The sequence below is a fragment of the Coptis chinensis genome, chromosome 4 (assembly GCF_015680905.1).
Source record: "Coptis chinensis isolate HL-2020 chromosome 4, ASM1568090v1, whole genome shotgun sequence".
NCBI lineage: Eukaryota > Viridiplantae > Streptophyta > Magnoliopsida > Ranunculales > Ranunculaceae > Coptis > Coptis chinensis.
The window spans coordinates 56642634-56664207 of record NC_141459.1 but is presented as its reverse complement, the minus strand read 5'-3'; the positions used below and the strand labels follow the sequence as shown (position 1 = coordinate 56664207).

At 36.0% G+C, this 21574-nt stretch overlaps 1 protein-coding gene and 1 long non-coding RNA gene across 4 annotated transcripts; one reads left to right on the top strand and one right to left on the bottom strand.

The window, feature by feature from the left end:
- Positions 1–342: 342 nt before the first annotated feature.
- LOC147504101 (hyperosmolality-gated Ca2+ permeable channel 1.5-like) lies at positions 343–21107 on the top strand. Of its 3 annotated transcripts, XM_086557195.1 has the most exons (13): positions 343–520; positions 2379–2515; positions 2658–2721; positions 3535–3640; positions 4667–4802; positions 8016–8117; positions 8910–9029; positions 9185–9265; positions 9442–9782; positions 12543–12788; positions 14590–14914; positions 16983–17216; positions 20694–21107. In XM_086557195.1, exons 2-13 carry the CDS (start codon positions 2408–2410, stop codon positions 20946–20948), a joined length of 2118 nt encoding a protein of 705 aa, XP_086413321.1. In that variant the 5' UTR covers positions 343–520; positions 2379–2407; the 3' UTR covers positions 20949–21107. The 3 variants fall into 3 exon arrangements, with proteins under 3 accessions (XP_086413321.1, XP_086413320.1, XP_086413323.1); XM_086557194.1 differs by having other exon boundaries at positions 2379–2721; positions 3494–3640; XM_086557197.1 differs by lacking the exons at positions 343–520; positions 2379–2515; positions 2658–2721; positions 3535–3640; positions 4667–4802 and adding an exon at positions 7335–7825.
- Positions 17067–21550, bottom strand: LOC147504100 (uncharacterized). The gene is made up of 3 exons (XR_015192956.1): positions 21398–21550; positions 20757–20934; positions 17067–17190 (listed from the first exon to the last, which is right to left on the bottom strand). It is a non-coding gene; the product is annotated as an uncharacterized LOC147504100 (long non-coding RNA).
- Positions 21551–21574: the final 24 nt, after the last annotated feature.

The window sequence follows — 21574 nt, the reverse complement described above, 5'->3', positions numbered from 1 at the left end:
GACATGAGTTCATTATGATCTCTGCTTATGCTTAACGCGTGCTTAATATTCGTTAATGAGAATATTACCTCCTTACAATATTCAGTGGATTTGGCACTTTGTTAACCGTTGTTTTTTTCTAGAAAAACCTTGTGATCAAACAAACAATATGCGGTTTGAACTGTTCTGTGTTGTTTTTTAGCTATTTGGGCCAACCTAACAAAACTTTCTCATTAAGATGACGGACTTTCATTGTGGAGGCCCATGAGTTCAACTAGCCCAGCCCATTGGAAACTTTACGTAACACGTAGCCGTTAACCCCACGTGCTCTTAAAACTCAAAACCTTTTCAACAGGGTTTAAACCGAAACTAGAAAATTTTGTCTCGTCTTAAAAACCGAAACGCAACAGTCTCTACTTTTTTACAAGTTAAAAAAAAACTTCTTTTTCTCTTCCACTGCATGCACGAATCCCGAGAAACTATACATGTATCTAGCTCCACTCTCACTTCTTAAAACTTGAAACGAAAGGAACTGTTTAAGGTTAGTCCATTACCTTTATGTTCTTTGTTTTGGTGTATTTTTAGTTGATGGCTTGATGCATGCCTTTGTTTTTTGATAATTTATGTAATGTGTAATTGATAGTGATTCTCATGGAATTACCAAATGTAAATAGTGACAAAAAGGTTACCATATATATAAAGGTTGTACTTTTAGATGATAAATGAAATGCATTTTCAAACTTGCATTGAATATATTATTTACTGGACCTCCCTGAGTGTGATGGGTTTTAAGGTGGAAGGTGGACTAGATTAACTTTTGTTTAAGTACCACGTACTCCAATGAACAGTAAATGATTAGTATTACAAGCTCATATAATGTTAATGTCCTAAAAGATGTGGGTTATTTTGGAAGACTCATTGGTTTGATTGATCCGGGACTTTGATCAAATGAGTGAGAATTTGTTTTTGATCTATTTCCTTTTACTTTTGTGATGAAAACTGCGTCGCGATATGCCAATGTCTTTGAATGTGCTGCCCAGTAATGTAGTTAGATGAGCTTTTTAAAAGAATGATTTTGGAAGGATTCCCGTCCGTTGAGTAAAGAAACTGATGTCAAAGTTTGCATCCTATAGCCACAAAAAAATGAGAGCAGGGAGTCCACACTGATAAAACATATGAGGACGTAGTTAGATCCTAATTCATACAAAGAACCAGAAATCTCTGTCTCACTATGCTCATGATACCCTTAGACATCCGAAATACAAGTAATGGGTTATTCATCCATTGCGATGTCCTTTTCTACCTGTGTTACTAAGCTGACAAGAACCCTAGAAATAATAATCTCTAGCCGTGCACGTGTTCTCTTATTCTGCTGTCTTTGGCGATAGTATTAGGGTCTTTGTCCTAGCAGTACCACATGCATTTTTGAGCCATATCCCATGTACGATCTTAAGCATCAAAAAAATCTCACCTCCTTTGTGCAAGCAGTGTCCGCTTTTGAAACAATGCATGTATAAGACATTTTCTATCAAGAGTACATTCTTTTAATATAGTATTTCCTAGCTAGTACTTTTTATCTGGAAGCTGAGAGCCCATGTCATCTGTCTTTTTTAAAGTGGTGTGCTGTTCTTACTATAGATTATATTTTCAGAAGAAAGAAAATTATCATTTACTTTTGTACCTCTTGTTTGTCTCATGAAGAGTTGGTCAGTCACAGTCATTCATTTTCCATATTCTTGGGACGTTTGGTGTTGTTCCGTTCGCCCATCATGGGTTGTTTGGATAGCTCCCTGTTCCGTGGAGGAGCTCTTACGTTCCTGGTTTTTAGAGTTCTTTCTTCTGGAAACTGTAAGTTGTAGATGATCATTCCTTGTGCGATCATGTGGGCTATTTGGCTGGAGCGAAACAGGAGAAACTTTGATGATAATTTGTCTTTTCTGAAGGAGGTTGTTATTTTGATCAAGGGACATATATTCCTTTGGTCAAAGATATGGGAGGACTGGCGGATACTCCTTTTTGGAGTTTTGTGTTCTGATGGGAGTCTTTGATGGGACTTGTTCAGTGAGCTTTAGTGTACTTCATTTTGTCTCGAGCTTGCTTTTGGATTATTCTGATAAGACATCTCCGTGCTATACTTTGTATTTCTATTGATCATATGCATAACATATCTTTGAAAATCCTTTTAATATTTAGTTTTGTACATATCATTTCTACATTATATCTTTAATTACAGCTTTTAGTTATGATTTATAACAAAGTTTACTTTGATTTTCTCCGAAGTATTGTCCTATTATTGTCAATAATGAATCCCCCCTAGCTCCATTTTTCTTGGACTACACAGAAATGCTTTCTTGTTTTGTAATTGTACTGCCTATCATTCAGATTTTTCTCGTGTGCAGGGAGCTTATATTGACTTGGGAAGCGATTGATGGCTTCACTTGGAGACATAGGGGTCGCCGCAGCCATTAATATTCTTAGTGTGTTTGCTTTCTTTGTTGCATTTGCCATACTACGCTTGCAGCCATTCAATGATAGGGTATATTTTCCAAAATGGTATCTCAAAGGTCTAAGAAGTTGTCCGGTGCATTCAGGAGCATTTGTGCACAAGTTTGTCAATTTGGATTATAGATCATATATTTCCTTTCTTAACTGGATGCCTTCTGCATTGAAAATGCCAGAGCCGGAGCTTATTAATCATGCAGGACTTGATTCTGCTGTTTACCTGCGGATTTACTTACTTGGGTATGGCCAAATATATCCCAACAATGTACTTCATTTTCTTTTTGTTCAGTTATCAGCTCTATAATTGTGCTTGTTGAATTTGGTTGTTCTTTATGAGAATGAATTAATTGAATTGTTTAGTTACAGAAAGGATATTATTATGTCACACCGAAAAGTATTAGGGAGCTGCTTGTGAGTGGGTGGGTATCCTCTCACCACTGACTACACTGGAGCCGGAAGGGAAGTCTCACATGATCTTCTCTAATGTGTAATTGAGTAAAGAGAGAGATAGTATATCAACAGGCTAGTGAGGGTTATCTTAACGAGTGCTATCTTTTTCATTTAGATAGGATTTTTTTTATCCTAGTAGGCATTGTTTTGTGAGCTTTTACATGTTAAAAGTTGCAGATACCTAAAATTTTTATTTCAACGCGGCACTAAAACTAAACTAGTTGGGACTTTTGCTTGACCTTTAAGTATCTTTTGCCTAAGCATCCCTTGAATATGTGCACTCATAGTCTCATGCCATTGAGATGCTGGCGCCGACTGGTTGATGAAAATAACGCCATAATGTTATTTTAAGTGGATGTTTGTCCTTTTTATTGAGAAATGAAACGTACAATTATTTTCATAAGTTAAGTTGTTTAGGCCTTTTCAAATTGTTTGCTGAATGGTCATCATTTAGTTTGTTTAACACTTCATAAAAAATCTTATTAACAGTGTATACCCATACAAAGTATTTTGCTGTCTATTCCAAGTTCAAATTATCTTTGTCATATTTTCCTACTTGCAGGCTTAAACTATTTGTCCCTATCACACTTATAGCTTTTACAGTGCTGGTACCTGTCAATTGGACCAATGACACGCTGGAACATTCTCATGTAACTTTCAATGACATAGACAGGCTTTCTATTTCAAACATTCCAACTGGATCAAAAAGGTGTGGAGCCGCTCTTTTGCATTTTTCAGACATTAATTGGAAATTATTTGTTCAACATTAAATTTGAAACTTGAATCTCATATAGCATTAAATGTAACAACTAGTTCTTATGCACTTCTAGTAGTATCTGTTGGTTCCTTGGAAACTGAAGCCTTAATCCTTAAGCCTTAATATTCTAGATCAGCATTGGCTTGTTCTATGATGAGTTGGTGATAATTAAGTGGTTGGAGGAGCAAGCATTGTTCTTGTTCTTTCCGAGACCCCATGCCATCTCTGCTCTTAAGAGTCGTCCTATTTGTGATTTCATGCGGTTAAATAATGAGCAGCTTAGTTGGGAGTTGGGACTTAGGCATTCATCTTTCCTTGACTGATAGGGATATTGTGAGTGTTGTTGCCTTGTTGCAAAGTTTAGAGACTGTTCTCGTAAGACCAGGTGAAGTTACGCAACTTTCGGTTATGGACTTATGGGCAAGGATTAGAGATTTTCATCGAGATTTTTTTATTTCTCACCCCGTTCTCTTCTTCCGGCTACACAGAGCTTACCCTATTTGTTGCGTTCCTAGTAGTCTGATATCGAAATTCAAAATTAAATCTACGTCTCCCTTTTTATGTGGTGTTCAATTTTGAACAAAATTCTTACCATAGTCAACCTCTGTAAAAACGAAAAAGATCTAGTGAAAGATCATTTTGAGTTACCAACTATGTTAGATGACCTAACTATTGCAGTAAGCAAAGGTAAAAGTGTTTGCATCTCTGAGACACCCATTGCTAAATGCGGTTTTTCATTGTGTTTCACCTTTTCTGCTTGCCTTTGCTATGCCGTTTTCCATTTCCCTTCCTAGCACTTAATAGCAGGCTAAATGGCTAATGTTGTATACATACATTGGTTACTGAGAAAAACTGTTTCCCATTGTGAGTAGACAACTGTACGTTAAGTTGGTTTGGAATTTGGATTAACATCGTAAATCAATTGTGATTAGCTGATTAGGTCATTATATAACTGGATTAAACTTTATCTCTTTGCAGGTTCTGGACTCACATAGTGCTGGCGTATGTTTTTACTTTTTGGACATGTTATGTTCTGCACAAGGAGTATGGACTAGTAGAATCTATGAGGTTGCATTTTCTTTCATCGGAGCAACGCCGTCCAGATCAATTTACAGTGAGATCTATGTCTTTTTATCAATACAATATACTTTAAACAGGCATCTGTAATTGTGTTATTTTTCAGCAAAAGCCTGTTTGTTGGTTTTTCCACTCTTTCTCTATTTTATCCCGTTGAAGTTATCTTGTCCTACACTTTCTCAATATACTGAAATCAGTATGGCTATCAAGTTGCCTCATCTTCGTGGATTTTAACTGTCAAAACCATCATTTGTTTTCTAATCTTGTTTCCAAGCTGACTCTGAGAGCTACTGGATTTTTAGTTTGACTTTATACATTTATATTTTTACAAGTACAAGATGTATTATTGATGCATTCAGAGTTTTGATTACATCAGCACTAAGGATACTAGCAAGAATCTAGCCCTGTGACCAAGAACCCATATGCTATGCTACATCTACCCTTAATTACATAGCCCTAAATTACAATAAGCAGCCAAGTATGAGACCTGATAAACCCAAGTACACCATTCTGACGCAAAAGAGGAAAAGCCAGAAACATACAACACAACAGACAGCAAAAGACGAACCACCAATGAGATGACCCATTGAACCATTCCACAAAAGAGAAAAGTAACTAATTTGACACACATGCTTTCTCAGCCTTGATCAGGTGCCGTCTTCCACCTGAGTGGCTCAAATAGATAACGCTGGTTGTCACGGCCTCCAAATGTCGTCTGAGAATTCAAGGTCTATTATCTCATCCTCTTCAGTCTTCACAATTTTCGTGGTCTTACTCGTCTCTATCATCTGTTTCAACCTCAGCCATCTCTTCCTTTTTCATCAGTTCTCGAATCTTACCATGGCCTCTTGGTCTTCTTTCTGATTTGCCACCTTCTTGCCTTAGTGTTTTACAGCTTACTTTCCCTCACTTCAGCCTTCTGTGTTTCCTTGCCACCAATTTCTCCCACCATTTCCATAGCAAGCTCTTTCAGTTCTCGATTACTTTAACTTTATTCTTAAAGTTGTTTCTTAAACGTTGGAGCATCCAACATAAAACCCATTGGCTATGAGTGAAGCGGCTCAGGAACCAATATATTTTATTGCAAGACTTTAGACACCAAATGTGTGGTTGTTAATCTCAATGATGTAAAACCATGAACTTTGTTACTGGAATTATAGTAACACAGCTCATGGTTTTTAATGTAAATTTAATCGGCGGAAGCAACAATTAACAGATCTACACATACGTTAAATAACAAGAACCATAGTTCTTCATAAACCCTAACAAATTCATACCTTTAATCTCTATTCATCAACACAAAATCAACTAACATTAGTGAAACTTCTATCTGCAAATTTTTGAGGGCACTAGCAACACACGTGGCACACATGTTCATTACATTTTGTATTGTTGAATAGATATTAAAGTTTTTACCATTATTTGAAGTTTTGATTTTTCAAATAATGGCTATGTTGTAAAGTATCAGCACACTGAATTATATTCACTCGGACATATCGTCAATATATCGATTTCAGAAATATTTCTATACATATTCAAAAATTGTATTGAAGTTTTTCTTATAATTTTGAAAATATTTCAATGTATTGACAGAAATCCACTAAACAAAATCCAGTGTGCTCATGCTCTACGACATAGACACTATTTGAAAAACTAAAAATTCAAATAGTGGTACTTTCTTTAAAATCTTTACACAATGTAATGCACGTGTGCATGTTGCTAGTGCCCTTAAATGGTCGATCACAAAAGTTTCACTAATGCTATATTGCTATGGATACTGTCCTCTATAACCGTTTAGAGGGTTTCTGTTCCAATTTCAGTAATTCCCCTACCAGACCCCCTAGGTGGGCTGATTAGTAAGTGTACATTGGTGGTGATACTTGTTAAATCAGGCAAAGGTAGACTTTTTCATATATTAGTCCAACCAAACATTGAAAAATCTAAAAAGCGACAAACATCCGATCTTCATCTTCCTCTACTCCCGCAACGAGATTTTCTAATTTCTTATACAAAATTTAGGTGCTGTTGTTGTTTTTTTTTTCCAATGTTTTCCATGGTCGAAAATCAATTAATTGATTATGTGATCTAGGGTTTTGACTTTCTGCAAGGCCAAAGGCCAAAACTTGGATGCGTGTTTTAGGTGTAAGTGTGCTTTGATGTATTTCGTTTCTGTGTATCTGTTTTATTTGTTTATCTGTTTTGCTCTTCTGGAAAATGGTACAATTAGTTATACTGTAATCTAGGGTTTCGATTTTTTGGAAAATGGAAAATTGTACTCTTACAAATATGAAGTGCACTTATTACGCATTCTTACTAATATAAGGTACCCTTTTTTACGATGTGCATTTTATTAACAGATAGACCTATGTATAGTGTAAATCTTTACTTAGGCATAAGAATTCTTCAACCAAGGATTCTGTTGTAAAGTTTGATGTGGATAAGTCTCGAATCAGGGGATTCAATTTCAGTTTCTGTTGTAAACTGAGTGAAGTAATTGAAATACTTCATTTCATAATAGGGTATTTATGCCTATAACGGTTTTCGCTGTTCACCACTGTTCATTCGTTTCGGCACGTTATTTGAATTTGATGCCCATCATAATAATTGAGAAAAAGCCTGCTGTTTCAAATCATTTGTGGGGAATACAATTTTGTTGAATAGTATTAGGGGTTGATGCAAAATTACCCCGAAATGATTTGTTTCGTATTGTTGTCCGCAGATGGTGATAGAAAGAAGTATATAATTCACCTGTACATTATTATCATTCCTTTGATATTAAAATATTATATACTTGTTGAAGTACGCAAATGCACAGACATTCATGAACACGCATCAGCAGTTACATGTGCCTGTGCTGCTCCCTCAATTCTTTGCTGTCAACGCAGTTTATTTTTTTGGCATGTGTCCATGAGCTTTTAGCACATGTTAACATACCTTCCGTAGGGATCGTGCACCGAGCATATGTAGACGTGCCTTTGGCATCACCTACAACACATCTTTACTTGGATCATGCCTCAATCATGAAGGGACATGCTGAAAAAAAATACAAACCTCTGGCAAGTAAGTTGGCATCCTAAGACATGCATGTGTCGTGCCTCCGATATATGTCCATGTGCTCAAGCACGTGTCTGTTACAGAATCGATTTTACATGAAATGGTCTTTGAAATATCTTTACATACGGCATATCCAATTTGATTATAGCAGAAAGTTTTCAATTCACATGATTGTCTGAGATATGGTTCTTTGCAGGTCCTTGTGAGAAATGTGCCACCGGACCCTGACGAAACAGTTAGTGAGCTTGTAGAGCATTTTTTTCTGGTCAACCATCCTGATCACTATCTCACTCATCAGGTAGAAGTCATAGTTCCACTATATGGTAAACATCTCTAATTCGCAGTGTGAAATATTTGAGGCATATTTTGTGTCTTTTAATGCAAATTTCTAAAATGTATATTGTATATCAAAGTGCAAGAGGAAAAGAATATTATGAGGGTTTGATGCAAATTTTTAAAATTTCTCAGTTTGTTTGTTTCTATTTATTTAAAAGTACTAGCGCTTGTCCCCGTTAGCATGCTTCTGCCACAGCTTGTACTTTTTGGCACATTTGGCGTGACTTAGCGGATCACAAAGTGGTTTGGATTGATATATTTGTCATACCCGTGTTCTCTCGTGGCCTCTTGTTAGAGGGACTTTCAGTTTGATAACTCGGGTTTTGGAGTAAAGTAGTTCTCAATAAAGAATAATGGGCCTGGTCAAAGTGCATGAGGAGACGCACTAAATGCCCTTTGAGTATTTTGTATTTAGATGGGAGTCCATCGTGAGATGGGGCAAGCCTTTGTGCTTTTCCTAGTGTGTGTGTGTGTGTGTGTGTGTGTGTGTGTTTTTTTTTTTTTATATAATTTGTTTTCCTTGTAGTCTCTAATCTCTATTGTATTACTTCTCATCTTACTTGCCTTTTTAGTTGGCTGTATTTGTAAAAGTTTATTCACCAATAAAAGAAAAGAGTACTGGTTTTTTACATTTCAAAATGGTAAAAGTACAACAATGTCTCTTCCTTATCCTTCCTTTATTTTGTTTAATTTTATTATTTTATTATGACATAGCTTATTGTTTACTTTTGTCAGTTTTGTGTATGTCATGCAGGTTGTATACAATGCAAATGAGCTTGCAGATTTGGTGAAGGAGAAGAAAAAGATGCAGAACTGGCTTGATTACTATCAACTTAAATATTCTAGAAACCAATCTAAAAGGCCAAGAATGAAGGTACTATACATTAAACCTTGTGCTGGATTTCACAATCTCTTTCAACAATATATTGGCTATTTTTTCTTTATTATTGTTTTATGTTTTTTAATTACTTTTTTTATGTCCGTGCTTATAAATGTTCATTTTCTGTTTTTTTTTTGGATGTGTAACAGACCGGTCTTTTAGGCTTTTTCGGAGATGAAGTGGATGCCATTGATTTTTACACATCTGAGATGGAGAAGATATCAGAGGAAGTATGTGTTACCTATCTTCATGCATGATATTCTTTTCAAGAATGTAGCGGTCATCAGTTATCTGGTTGAAGGCAAATATAGTTTTGCTCTATACTTAGTAATTCTTTAACATTATGCTTCCCAAAAATGTTCTCATGTTGTTATTAATTTGGGACGGTGATTCTACGCAATGGCAGATAGAGGCAGAGCGAGAAAGGATTATAAGCAACCCTAAGTCTATCATGCCAGCAGCATTTGTTTCCTTCAAAAGCCGGTGGGGTGCTGCTGTTTCTGCACAAACTCAACAATCCAGAGATCCCACTATGTGGTTAACAGAATGGGCTCCAGAACCGCGAGATGTATATTGGCACAACCTTGCAGTTCCTTTTGTTACACTTACAATTCGGAGGTTGATTATAGCTGTTGCATTCTTCTTCCTTACCTTCTTTTTCATGATCCCAATAGCATTTGTACAGTCCCTTGCAAACATCACTGGAATTGAGAAGGCCGCTCCATTTCTGAAACCTGTAATTGAAGTGTGAGTTTGTTCTACACCTATTCACATGATAGCAGTCCCTTCTTTATGTTAACGTTTATTTTTACTGTCTTAGTTTAATCTTCGTTTGGTTCTGTTTTCTTTTTTGGGTCTTTTGGCGTGGGGTCACGTACATGGGTGTACTTTGGTCTGGTTTTGTTCCCTGAAGAATAGGTTGTTATTGTTCTTGGTGTGTTGATGTAATTGCCAAATCTATACTAATAAATCATCTTTTACTGATAAAAGAAAGTTTGGTGAGCCTGTTGTGTAAGATCATCTTTAAGACTTCTGTGATTTCCAATCTTGTTCTGGTGACCAATGATCTTTTGTGAATGGTAAACAGATCCGAGACAGGATACTGATTGCCCATCAAGCAATTAGGGACAGGCAGGTCAGTGACATTCTTGGACTGCTGAGACGCATGATCTTTGGGTGGAAGTGGTGGAAATGGTTTAGGAGATGTCCGACCTCGTTCTTTGGGTCATATCTGTTAGAGTTCTTAGAGGACATCTAAGATAACTCTCGAGATACCTGTCTCCTATTTTGTACTAATCCATATTTGATCATATTCTCCAAATTTACCCATAGAATTTGTTAGAGTTCTAAGAGGACATTAGGGGTTCGGGGGCAGCGCCCCTGACCTGAATATTTTAGGCAGTTTCTATTATTGTAAACCCTTATTTTTTCATATATATATTGAAGAGATACAAGGCCAAAACCAATAAGGCCGTATCCTCTTTTTCTCCAAACTTCTTCTCCATTAACAACAATACAATTTCACTATATCAATGCCCCTCTCCTTCTACCATAACAATTGAGGTTTCTCCTTGGGATCCTTTGTTTGTTTGAGCTAGTTTCTGGTCTTGAAGTTAAACAGCCGATTTCGAAACTACATGCCCCATGTATCATTTAAAGTATTTGGGAAGCATGTATCAGGTTGTTATGAAGAGACTCAGCTAAGATGTTTATTTTGTTCAGATAAGAACATGTATATTATATTGTGTAAATATGAAAGAGAATAAAAGAATGCCGCAACTTTATTACCCTAGGTGTCTTAAGATCTGAGATGTTCTCCCTTTTGTCTCTTGTTTATGTTCCAAAGTATCTTTGTATCTACCTACAAATTATCAAATTGAGATCCTTGGATGTTGGGCCAAAGGCTCTGTTGCGCGTCTGACATGGACACATGACTCAGATACAACACCGACACTTCTAGATGAAGAGATGGATGATATTGTACCTTAAAAAAGATACGACAAAAGGAACGTGAATACTATAATTGAAATCCTGTAACTTTAAAAGTTAACTTATCTTTTCTATAACCTTCTTGTCTACGAATTTGATTTTCAGTATTGCCGTGTCTGAATCTCCGTACTGGTGTCTAAATCGATACTCGTGTCGAGGGGAGTAAAGCTCCTAATATCATTAAAAATAAATAAATGATAAGTTCAAGAGTAAATGTTCCTAATATCATTAAAAATAAATAAATGATAAGTTCAAGAGTCATATGTTTCCTATGTGGGAGTGGGAGAAAATAGTATTGTTAGTATAGTCCTATGTGGGATCTGTAAACCCTTGCATAATAGGTAAATCCTCGCACAGTTCCTGGAGCCACTCCACTCAACTGCCAATAGGTTTTCAGTTGGATGCCCGAATTCAATATGGTATCAGAGTAGACTATTAGTGGACTATTTCTCTGGCCCAAAAGGCCCATGTACACATCACCCATTTAAAAATATTTTACGTGTATGGCTCAAGATATGCTAGGTGTGATGGTGTGTGTTGAGTTGTATAATCCCGTATCGGGTATCTAAAATCCTTTTGATTTTAAGTTAAAATAATTATATCCTAGGGCTTTTGGTTATAAGTTGGATGCCCAAACTAATCGCCATTTGGTTTTGAGTTGGTTGCCCAAACTTAGTAGATAGTATCGCAGCTCTCATTTGGCTATGAAGTAATGACTTATACATGATCCAAGCAGTGGGTGTTGGAGGAGCTCTCCCTTTGAGTCATTTAGTTGGAGTTCCATTTTGTTTTGAGTGTAGCTTTGGTGAGCTCTTTATTGCTTTTTAGGGTTTCTTTGTTCATTTGCATGGTAGGACCCCTTAATCTAGACTCTGCATAAGTTTTTTATTTGTACACGTGTGTTGTACCGTCTTGTTTTGGGAAGTAGCTATGCATCAGTTGTAGATTCTTATTCGTATTCTTATCATTCTTACTGTCTATTACTCTTATTATTATGTGTTATACTTGCCCAATGTCAGGGCCATAACCCCTTTTTGAGTATACTGTATTATGACGTTCCCCATGTCGCGGGCTTTAAATAAGGAGGTTGTCAACATCTTTTATTATTGTTTCCTATTGATATTCAATATATATGTGGATTCAAAACTACTTAGACAGTTGTACTTCAAGATTTATATTCTGGACTCTATATGAACATACTCCTAAGGAGAATAAAAAGATACTTGGAGTTTAGCGGCGTTCATACAGTTGTAGGTTCTGAATATTGCTCTAAATTATAATAATGTTTTGCCCAAAGTTTTGGAGTTCCTTGGTTTAAAGTTCAAAACAAACTATACCATTTACAAGTATATTCAGGTTTCTCGTTCTATATCAATTACTTGTAAGGATAAATCAAAAGATGAATAATGTGTATCAGTGTCAATGAAATTGCAAAACCTGCCTTTTGGTACAGATTAAAGTATAGCGTTTGTATATTTTTCTCTTACTTTTAGCTTAATTGCTTGACTTTCAATGCAGGCATGCCATTAAGGCTTTTATCCAAGGTTTTCTTCCTGGAATTGTACTAAAGATATTCCTCATTCTTCTTCCAACAATATTGATGATAATGTCTAAAATTGAGGGTTTCATCTCTATATCATATCTGGAGAGAAGATCTGCAAGTAGATATTATCTTTTTAAGCTTGTCAATGTATTCCTTGGGAGCATAGTCACTGGAACGGCATTTGAACAGCTACATTCTTTTAGCCATGAGCCAGCGAACAAGTATGTTTTCTAGCTACCATTCTCAATGTTTGTTTGGTTACGCTTATTCTTTTAGACATTAATCAATATATGTTGCTCAATTAAGTTAAAAACTGTTTGAGCTTGGCCTTATATCTTCTTGAAGGGACAAGACTCATGTTAAAGCTGATTCTACACCCATAGGATCCATATATTTCTAAAACAGCACTTCCATCGTGTATGAATTTGTCCACAGACATCGGAGGTCTGAGTTCATATTAAGAAGAGTTCTTTTTCCCCTCCCCCAAAGGGGAGAAGAGGAGTCATTGAAATCATAGATTTTACACTGCCGCATCTCTGAATTTTGTCTTTTGGAATCACCAGATTTACTTCTTTTGTGGGCGCTGGGTGGGAGGCGAGGGGAGGGAAGTAGACGGGGAGTTCTTTCTGTTTAACTTATAAAATCACCATTTCCTCATGTGTCATTGCCAAAAGACCTATCTGAATTCTTTCTTAGAGATTATATTCTTGTACATGCACTATTATAATTCCTAAGGTTGAGTCTAATGGATCCCTATTCCCACAAAAGTGGAGTCCAAACTGGTGGCTTTTACTCTCTATCTATATTTTACTCTCTATATATAGAGAGTGAGTAATATTGAGGAATACAAAGTGCGTTCTATGCGAGTTGAATTGGCGCAAATTGAAAAAAACCAAATGGCGCCAGTTTAAGTGGCGTAGAAAAACAATGGATGTCATTTGGTGCCAGTTGAAGTGGGGTAGAATGGAATTATTTTATTTTATTTTTCTGTTTTCATTTTGCTCTGGTCGAAGTGGCGTAATAAATTGGATGGTTTCAAACTACGCCAGTTGAAGTGGTGTAGTATGTTCCAAACCATTGGCTGCAATTTCGTACTCTCTATCCTTAAAACACAGTTTTTTTTTCAGTTTTAGAGATATAGAGGGACTACCATTGTTGGACTCAGACTAATATCCAAGATGTATGAAGTGATTTCAAATGTTTTAAATTCATGCTTCTTGAAATCAGTATTTAGAGTGAAATATATACACATTTGAGTTCAATAGTGGTTGCTACGCAATGTGGTATAAGGTACAAAATCAAAGGAAGCCAAATCCAGCTTTAGTCACATTGTGACTCCTTGTTACTAGTTTACTGCAATGCAGTCGGGACGGAACGAAAGTTTGCATAGCAACCCGGGCATCAATTCATTAGTTATCAGCAATTTGTTACAGTGTTCTTGTCTAACTCTTCCAAGAGGGGTCTCAAAACTAAGTGAACATGATGAATTGGGAGATTGTCTTGCTTATGCTGTGGAGTGTTGGTTGCAGCTAATGCAATTAGACTTACTAGGGAAGAATTAATGGTTTAGTTTAAAAGAAAACCAACAAAGACTAGGCTGTTTGAAGTGTAGAAACAATTAAAATCAGCAAGTTATCCACAGATAACAAAAGAAAGACTCAGGAAACAAATACAACTGACTATTCAGCAAACTTACAAACCTTATATAGAGTCCCTAAACCTCCTAGACACTTCCACCATTAACTATCATGACTCTTAGGATACCTAACACTTATTTAGTTCTTTTAGATACATTGACTGGACTCAATTTTGAAAGCCTGCCAGCTGATTTTACAAATGGTCACACATCACGTAGCTGTGATGTGACAGTTCCTAAGACAAGAACTCTAAAAGTTCACATAGAGTTTTTTTTATGTGTTTCTGCATCTCTGAATTTCATCTTGACTAGGTTGTTACTACTGATTTTCTCAGTAAATATTGCTTTATTTGGTCCCCATATTTAACAGGTTGTTTTTGGTGCAGTATTCCCAAGACAATTGGTGTATCTATTCCAATGAAAGCAACTTTTTTCATAACCTACATAATGATCGATGGTTGGGCCGGAGTAGCTGGGGAGATTATAAGGTTGAAACCGTTGATCATTTTCCACTTAAAGAATTTCTTCATGGTAAAGACTGAGAAGGACAGAGAAGAGGCAATGGATCCAGGGAGTCTTGGTTTTAACACAGGAGAACCTCAAATACAGTTTTATTTCTTGCTTGGCCTGGTGTATGCTGTAGTGACACCCATTCTACTGCCTTTCGTCGTGGTCTTCTTTTGCCTGGCATACGTTGTATTTCGCCATCAGGTAGATACTTAATATACTACCAATACAACTTTGAGAATCTTTTTGTTATTTTTTTGCGTAATAGATATGTTTTATTTTATTTTATTAGTAAGTGTAAACCAAATTGTACTTATCCATGTGTAGATTCAAGAAAGAAAGTGGGAGCTAGAATTTTTTGAGAACTGCCACAACCGGGAAGATAAAAACTCTTGGAGTTGTCAATATCCAAAAGACTTGTTATCTTGAAATCATGTTCATCTAAAATCTAATAACAAAAGAAAAAATGCCTCCCCACATACTTTTGGGACTACAGCTCTTGTTAATTCAGGCACTCAATAAAAACTCGTAATTTTGGAAGAGTGATTTTGGAGAAATACAGACCCTTGACTAAAGAAATATTTTGACAAAATTTAGCCATGACGAAATATGTATATATTTGGCAAATTTTGGAACTAGTAATTTTTTAAATAAAATTTATAATTACTTAGTTAGCCACATTGTCACAAATTTATAAAGAATTCTATGACAACTTCATATAATCACAAATAAGTAAGACTGTGAGAAGTACATACAGTATTGTTTTTTTCCTCGATTTGATCACTTTACCTCTTAGATGGAACCGGCATTGCTTCTAGCAGACCAATAGGGTCAAGGTAGATTATGCTTTATAGATTCAAGCATAATGGACAAAAGCCGACTCAATGAAATCCCCTACAAACCTAGGTACTAATTATGGTTACTAGGTACATGTCAACGCGTCATGGCTACTGCCAAAATGATTTTACTTCTCTACTTTTTCCTTAGGTGAAGGTATTATGGCTAATCATTATCAATCCTATAAACATAGTAAAATTGTATTGTTGTTGATGGAGAGGAAGTTTGGAGGAAAGCGAAAAAGAGGATACAGCCTTATTAATTTCGGCCTTGTATCCCTTCAATATATATATTCAAAATAAGAGTTTACAATAATAGAGACTTCTAAAATATTTGGGTCGGGGGCGCTGCCCCAGAACCCCCAATGGGCCATCTGCACACAACGATGTCCTCTTAGAACTTTAACAAACAGTATAGTGAGTATAAACAGGTTGTTTTCTGCAAGTACAAACGGAAAAGTGAGCAAGTTTTACCTTTGAAAAGCTAAAATAGTAAAATCACAAATAGAGCCCTGAATTTGGGAAGAGTCCACATAACCTGTTGGAAAATTTTCATATAAAAAAACCCCCTTCCCCCAAGGCGCGGAAATTGGAAATATTAAAAGGCAGCTTATTATAAGGTTGTAAGCAGATCCAAGTTTGGTCTTCTATTAACGAACGAACTTCCCTCTTGATAATGGGCAATGGCAGTAGCACTTGCAATAGCTAGAATGGTCCTCTCTACATTAAATCAGTGTGAAACGTGTCCACATGTAGCTTAATATGTTGCTCCATCATGAACAATGCACACGCCATCTCTTACAATGTTGTGCTTGGTATGTGTGAAATATTTGCACCAAATTACTTTTCTGAGCTGTTGCGTTCCCATCGGAGAAAATCCACATTCTAATTTGAGACAAAAGCATTGCATTACTTTTCCTCTTAAGAATGGCCCTCTGAATGACCAATGTCTCCCAAAACTTTCATTTGTTGGGTATGATATTAACCCAACCCACAGGTTAAAATATTCTTCACCAAATACAAAGGTGGTGCAGATGGTCTCAGAGACTGAGAAACGATTTTCAATTAAGAATTGGTTTTGAGTTGGATGCCCCATGTTTAATACCACGTACCCAATTGAAAAACCACGTTAAATTGGCATATAAGAATCTGTTATTGAAAAATAACAAACCATGTTAAAGAAATAGTTGAGAAATCTGAATTTACATTTGGCTGGTTGGTTGGTGTTTTTGTTGAAATTATTGAAAGATTGATGTTTCTATTTATTACTGAAGATTGATAAAAATGGAAGAGGAAAGTGGGGTAGTTAAATGGAATGAAACCTTCGTATTACCTTTGAATGTTTTCGTATTTCAACATCGATGGTGGTTGCTAGTTAGAACTTTTTCCATGGTAAAGTGCTTTTTTCTAATTAAAGTTCTTACATTATTTTGTAGATCATTAATGTTTACAATCAAGAATATGAAAGCGCAGCGGCATTCTGGCCTGATGTACATGGGCGCATTATAGCTGCATTGATTATTTCACAACTGCTTTTGATGGGACTCTTAAGCACAAAACAAGCAGCGCAATCAACGCCCTTCCTCATTGTGCTTCCAGTATTGACGATATGGTTTCACAGGTTCTGCAAAAGCCGTTTTGAACCTGCATTTGTTAGATACCCATTAAAGGTATGTCAGAATTTCCCTAACGGATTGTAAGGTCATTACTTGCTGGTAGTAGTACTGCATGAATACTGTTGTAAACTTACACAGGATAACCGACTCCATGTGCTGCATGGAGAAGCTTATAATATAGTACTTACTGCAGCACATAGTTGAGAAAATGCGCTAAAAAGAAATATAGCCCCCCCTTAAAGTGCTAATGTTCTCAAAATTTGTATAGTGTCTATTACTGTGTATGTGTATAAGTTGTTTAACCACATCAACAACTGGGAAGGCCCCAAATTTAGAAAGAATTAAAGAAACTCTTGACAATCAGATTGAATAAGCTCAATACTAAAACCACTTATTTGAGGGATGGGATAGAGTGATAGACTGAGTTCAGATCCAAAACCACGTCCATTTCTTGACATTGTGAATGCCAACTGTAAATAACTAAATTCTTATAGCAATGTTCCAAATATTGGCACATGTTACCTTCTTACTCAAGAAGAATGAGGCTTCATCATGAACAGACCTTGTGTCAAGCATCAGGATGCAATTATGGACTATTATGTCTATATGTTTTTTTTGATATTTGCTTTGGATAGTACTAGTTTGGATTAGCATGCAATGATTACTGTTTCTTTTAGCTTAGTCTGTGCTGGTTTCCAGAAAATGAATGAAGACCTGGTTGAAAAGAGAGAGAGAGAGAGAGAGAGAGAGAGAGAGAGAGAGAGAGAGAGAGAGAGAGAGAGAGAGAGAGAGAGAGAGAGATATTTATTCATATCCTGGTAGAAGAGAGAGAGAGTCGGCTTTAGATATTTATTCATATCCTGGTAGAAGTCTACGTAAAAGCTGTGGTTCACGGTGGATACCAATTCTGATAAAACTTGCTGCTCCATAGTGGCTGCATTGTTTTTCTTGAATTGGGCATTTGACAAGTATACAAAGTGACAAGTATGCATTTATTTCTATTTGGTAGTGGATCTGGGTCATACATTCAAAGGTCTGAGAACTTTTTTTTTCCTTTTATGAACGGTAAATGATGTATTTCATTTCTTCGGAAGATAATATGATGTAAAATACAATAGTCACTTAGCAAAATGCTAGGTTCTGAGGTTAGATTTTACGTAGTCCCTCAAGCCGTTGCTCCCCTACACCAGTCATAGAAGATTTCCTTGATTTCTAAGACGATTTTAAATGTCTTCTGTTAGGAAGTTTCTATTAGTGTAAAGTCTTATTTTCATATATATATTCTGAAGTGATAAAAGGCCGAAACAAATAAGGCCATATCCTTTTTTTTTCTCTCTTTTCTCTCCAAACTTTTTTTCCATTAACAACATACAATTTTACATCTCCTTTGTCTTGTTTTCAACGAGTCTCTGAATCCTTTCATTTCAAAGAACCTATACAATTCTTTTAGGAAGGTGCTCCGCTATTCAGGTTGCCTCTGGAAAATATGGCTGATGATGCCACCACCAAATGCTTCATTAATCCAATGTGGCGGTGCCCAAGGCTTGTTCTAAAATGCAAAGACAAGTACCCACACTCGATTGGCAGATGGTTACTGGATAAGAATATCATCCACATCTTCATCAATACTACCGAAAGACTAGTCCTCAAAACTGACAGCTCTGCCCATCTGAAGAATGCCACCCTAAAAGGAATTTAAGCCATCCAAAGTGTCCTATAAGAATGAATAGCAATGATTCTGTGAGGTCTCTTAGATCTTTAAGGCTTGGGACTTGGCTATCATCTCATAGTGAACTCTTTGCTTCTATTCCATACCCAATTTCACCCATCTTCCTACTTGATACTTCTCCCCTTGTTAACTAGATGCGAACAAGTGTGTGCGAGCATTGACCTTCTAATTTATAAAACCCTATCTTAATAAAATTGCCCATGCCCTTTCCCACTTCTCACTGCATAGTCACCAACCTTTGCATTCTTATTAGATGCTAATTCACAAGTGGCCGCATATTGCACACTAAGTGGTTGCCGTCTTAGGCAGCCAAACATTGTACCCAAAATGATATGGAACTATCATCTCCCTGTTGGAAGACAACATCTTTGTATCATCTCCCTTAAAATTTTCCCTGCGCAACCTTAATATATTGCACGAACCTGCCATTGAGAAGCATGCATTTTGTATCCAAAGGGGTGTGCCTGCAGGCTGCAGCTGCTTCCATGATGAACGTAGTCTCCTTTGGTGGGTTATGTGTGTTCCGTGTTAGGTAAGAGAAATTTCCCCCAGCATGTGTGCGTTCATTTAAAGTGGATACAATCTAAAGTGTGAAGTATACGTTGCCAATCTTATTGGTTCCTACTTTATTTAGGATCGTTTTAGGTTAAATTTCTTTTTGTTCAAGGCTTCTAAGGCAAAAGAAAAGTTTTAGGCCCAAGGGCGTTACTGTTAATGAAAGTTGTTTTGGTGAGACAAGAGTTTGATATATATATATATATATATATATATATATATAAATATATATATATATATATATATATATATACTTAAAAAAGTAAGCTACTTAAGTTAACTTAAAATAAGTATGCGTAAAAAACTTCACCTACAAAATGAATTCAAACCTAATTTTTTGTGGTTATAAAGCACTCACCATAATGATTATCTTCCCAAAATTTCAGCTCATTTGGAAACCTCTAACATAGATAAAAATTGTTGTCATCTTTAAAAAGAAATCTAACGGTCCAGAAATGTTGAATTTTTGTAATTGTTTTTTTCCAATGTTAGAAGTTTCCAAATGAGCTGAAATTTTGTAGAAATGATCTTAATATTGAGTATATCATATATATATATTCTTGATTAAAGATTAAAGTTGTTGAGCTAGAAAAATGGAATGGTATATCATATTATCATTACAGAGGGCATCTGGGAAGTGACTTGTTAGATTCCTCCCAGACCTCCCAGTTTAGTTTTATTGTCATTTGTTCCACAAATTCAGTTGCATGCACATCTATTTTACCCCTTCATTTTTGCAAATGTACTGCCTAACATAGTACAAAATGTCAGGATATGGGTATTTATCGATATTCAATTTCTAGATATGTATCATGGATATATACCCTTCTTTGGAGATATTTGATATTGTTTCACATGCAAATATCGTGGATGTATCTAAAATATCGACAAATATCGTGGATATTGTGGATATTTATTGATATATCATGATACATTATTTATATTTATTTAAAATATAATGATAAATATTAAATAAAATTGTTATATATACAAAATATCGTCAAATAACTCCAAATATTGCAAAATATCTCCAAATATCACAAATATCGTTGAAATATTGTTGATATTTGTAGTCCTATATATCTCTGAGCATATCGTGATATTTATATATCTTTATTTGAAATCTGGATAGATATTCCAAAATATCGTGATATATCGGGATATTTTGTACTATGCCTAAGGGGTTTGATAATTTTTATTACACGGCATTGTATATATTTTTAACTGTTTCTTATCATCCTTTTCAGGAAGCGATGATGAAAGATACACTAGAACGTACAAGGGAGAGAAACCTCAATTTGAAAGAGTACCTTCAAAATGCTTACCTCCACCCAGTCTTCAAGAGTGGAGAAGATGAAGACAGTGATCGTGTATCAGCTGAATGGGGACAGAGTAGTCTGGTCCCTACGAAACGTCAATCTCGAATGAACACACTGCTGCCCGGCAGATTTAGTGGCTCATCTTCACCTCTACTGCCAGAAGATATTCCTGAACAAGATTAAGGCTAATTTGAAGTTTTGAACTATATATACTATATATACTGTACATTTAGGCTATCTTAACGTACATGAGAAAGATGGGTAGGTATCTTAGGAAAGAAAGGTGTTCCTGATTTTGGCGCTTCAATCATAAACAATCTACTATAAATTTTGCTGTTCAAAGTTACCCTTATAATGTGCTGATATTTATATTTACTGCAAAAGAATGTTGAATACAGATCGGTTACATATATCCTCTCAAAGTGACATGCGCTTACATCATTACATGGTACTAGACTAGCTTGACGTCTTAATTAGAATTGAAACATCGGGTGATGGTGATGTAATAGAAGATATGCGAAGATAATAGTTCGTAAAAAAGAAGCAGATAGACAATTATGCCATGGCGAGAGCAGTAGATTCAACGATCCCTTGAAGATTGAGAAGAAGAGAAGGGGATTGAAGGGAATTACCAGACTTTTCTAGCTTCCCTTCTGCTTCTATCAGTATATACTTGGTGTTCAAGTTAACCATCTTTTTTGCTGTGTACAACCGTTTGAGTGGTTGGTAGCTAGTGCTCTGTCAATATGAAAGTTAACTTGAGTTGCAAGTACAAAAAGGCTGACTTTTCTATCATTCAAACCAATATT

Excerpts from the sequence above, each read along its gene's own strand:
- LOC147504101 (XM_086557194.1), top strand. The coding sequence starts at position 2,408 with ATGGCTTCACTTGGAGACATAGGGGTCGCCGCAGCCATTAATATTCTT. Across the intron at positions 9,030-9,184 it reads CTAAAAGGCCAAGAATGAAG|ACCGGTCTTTTAGGCTTTTT; the intron begins GTACTATACATT and ends GATGTGTAACAG. Across the intron at positions 12,789-14,589 it reads AGCCATGAGCCAGCGAACAA|TATTCCCAAGACAATTGGTG; the intron begins GTATGTTTTCTA and ends TTTTTGGTGCAG.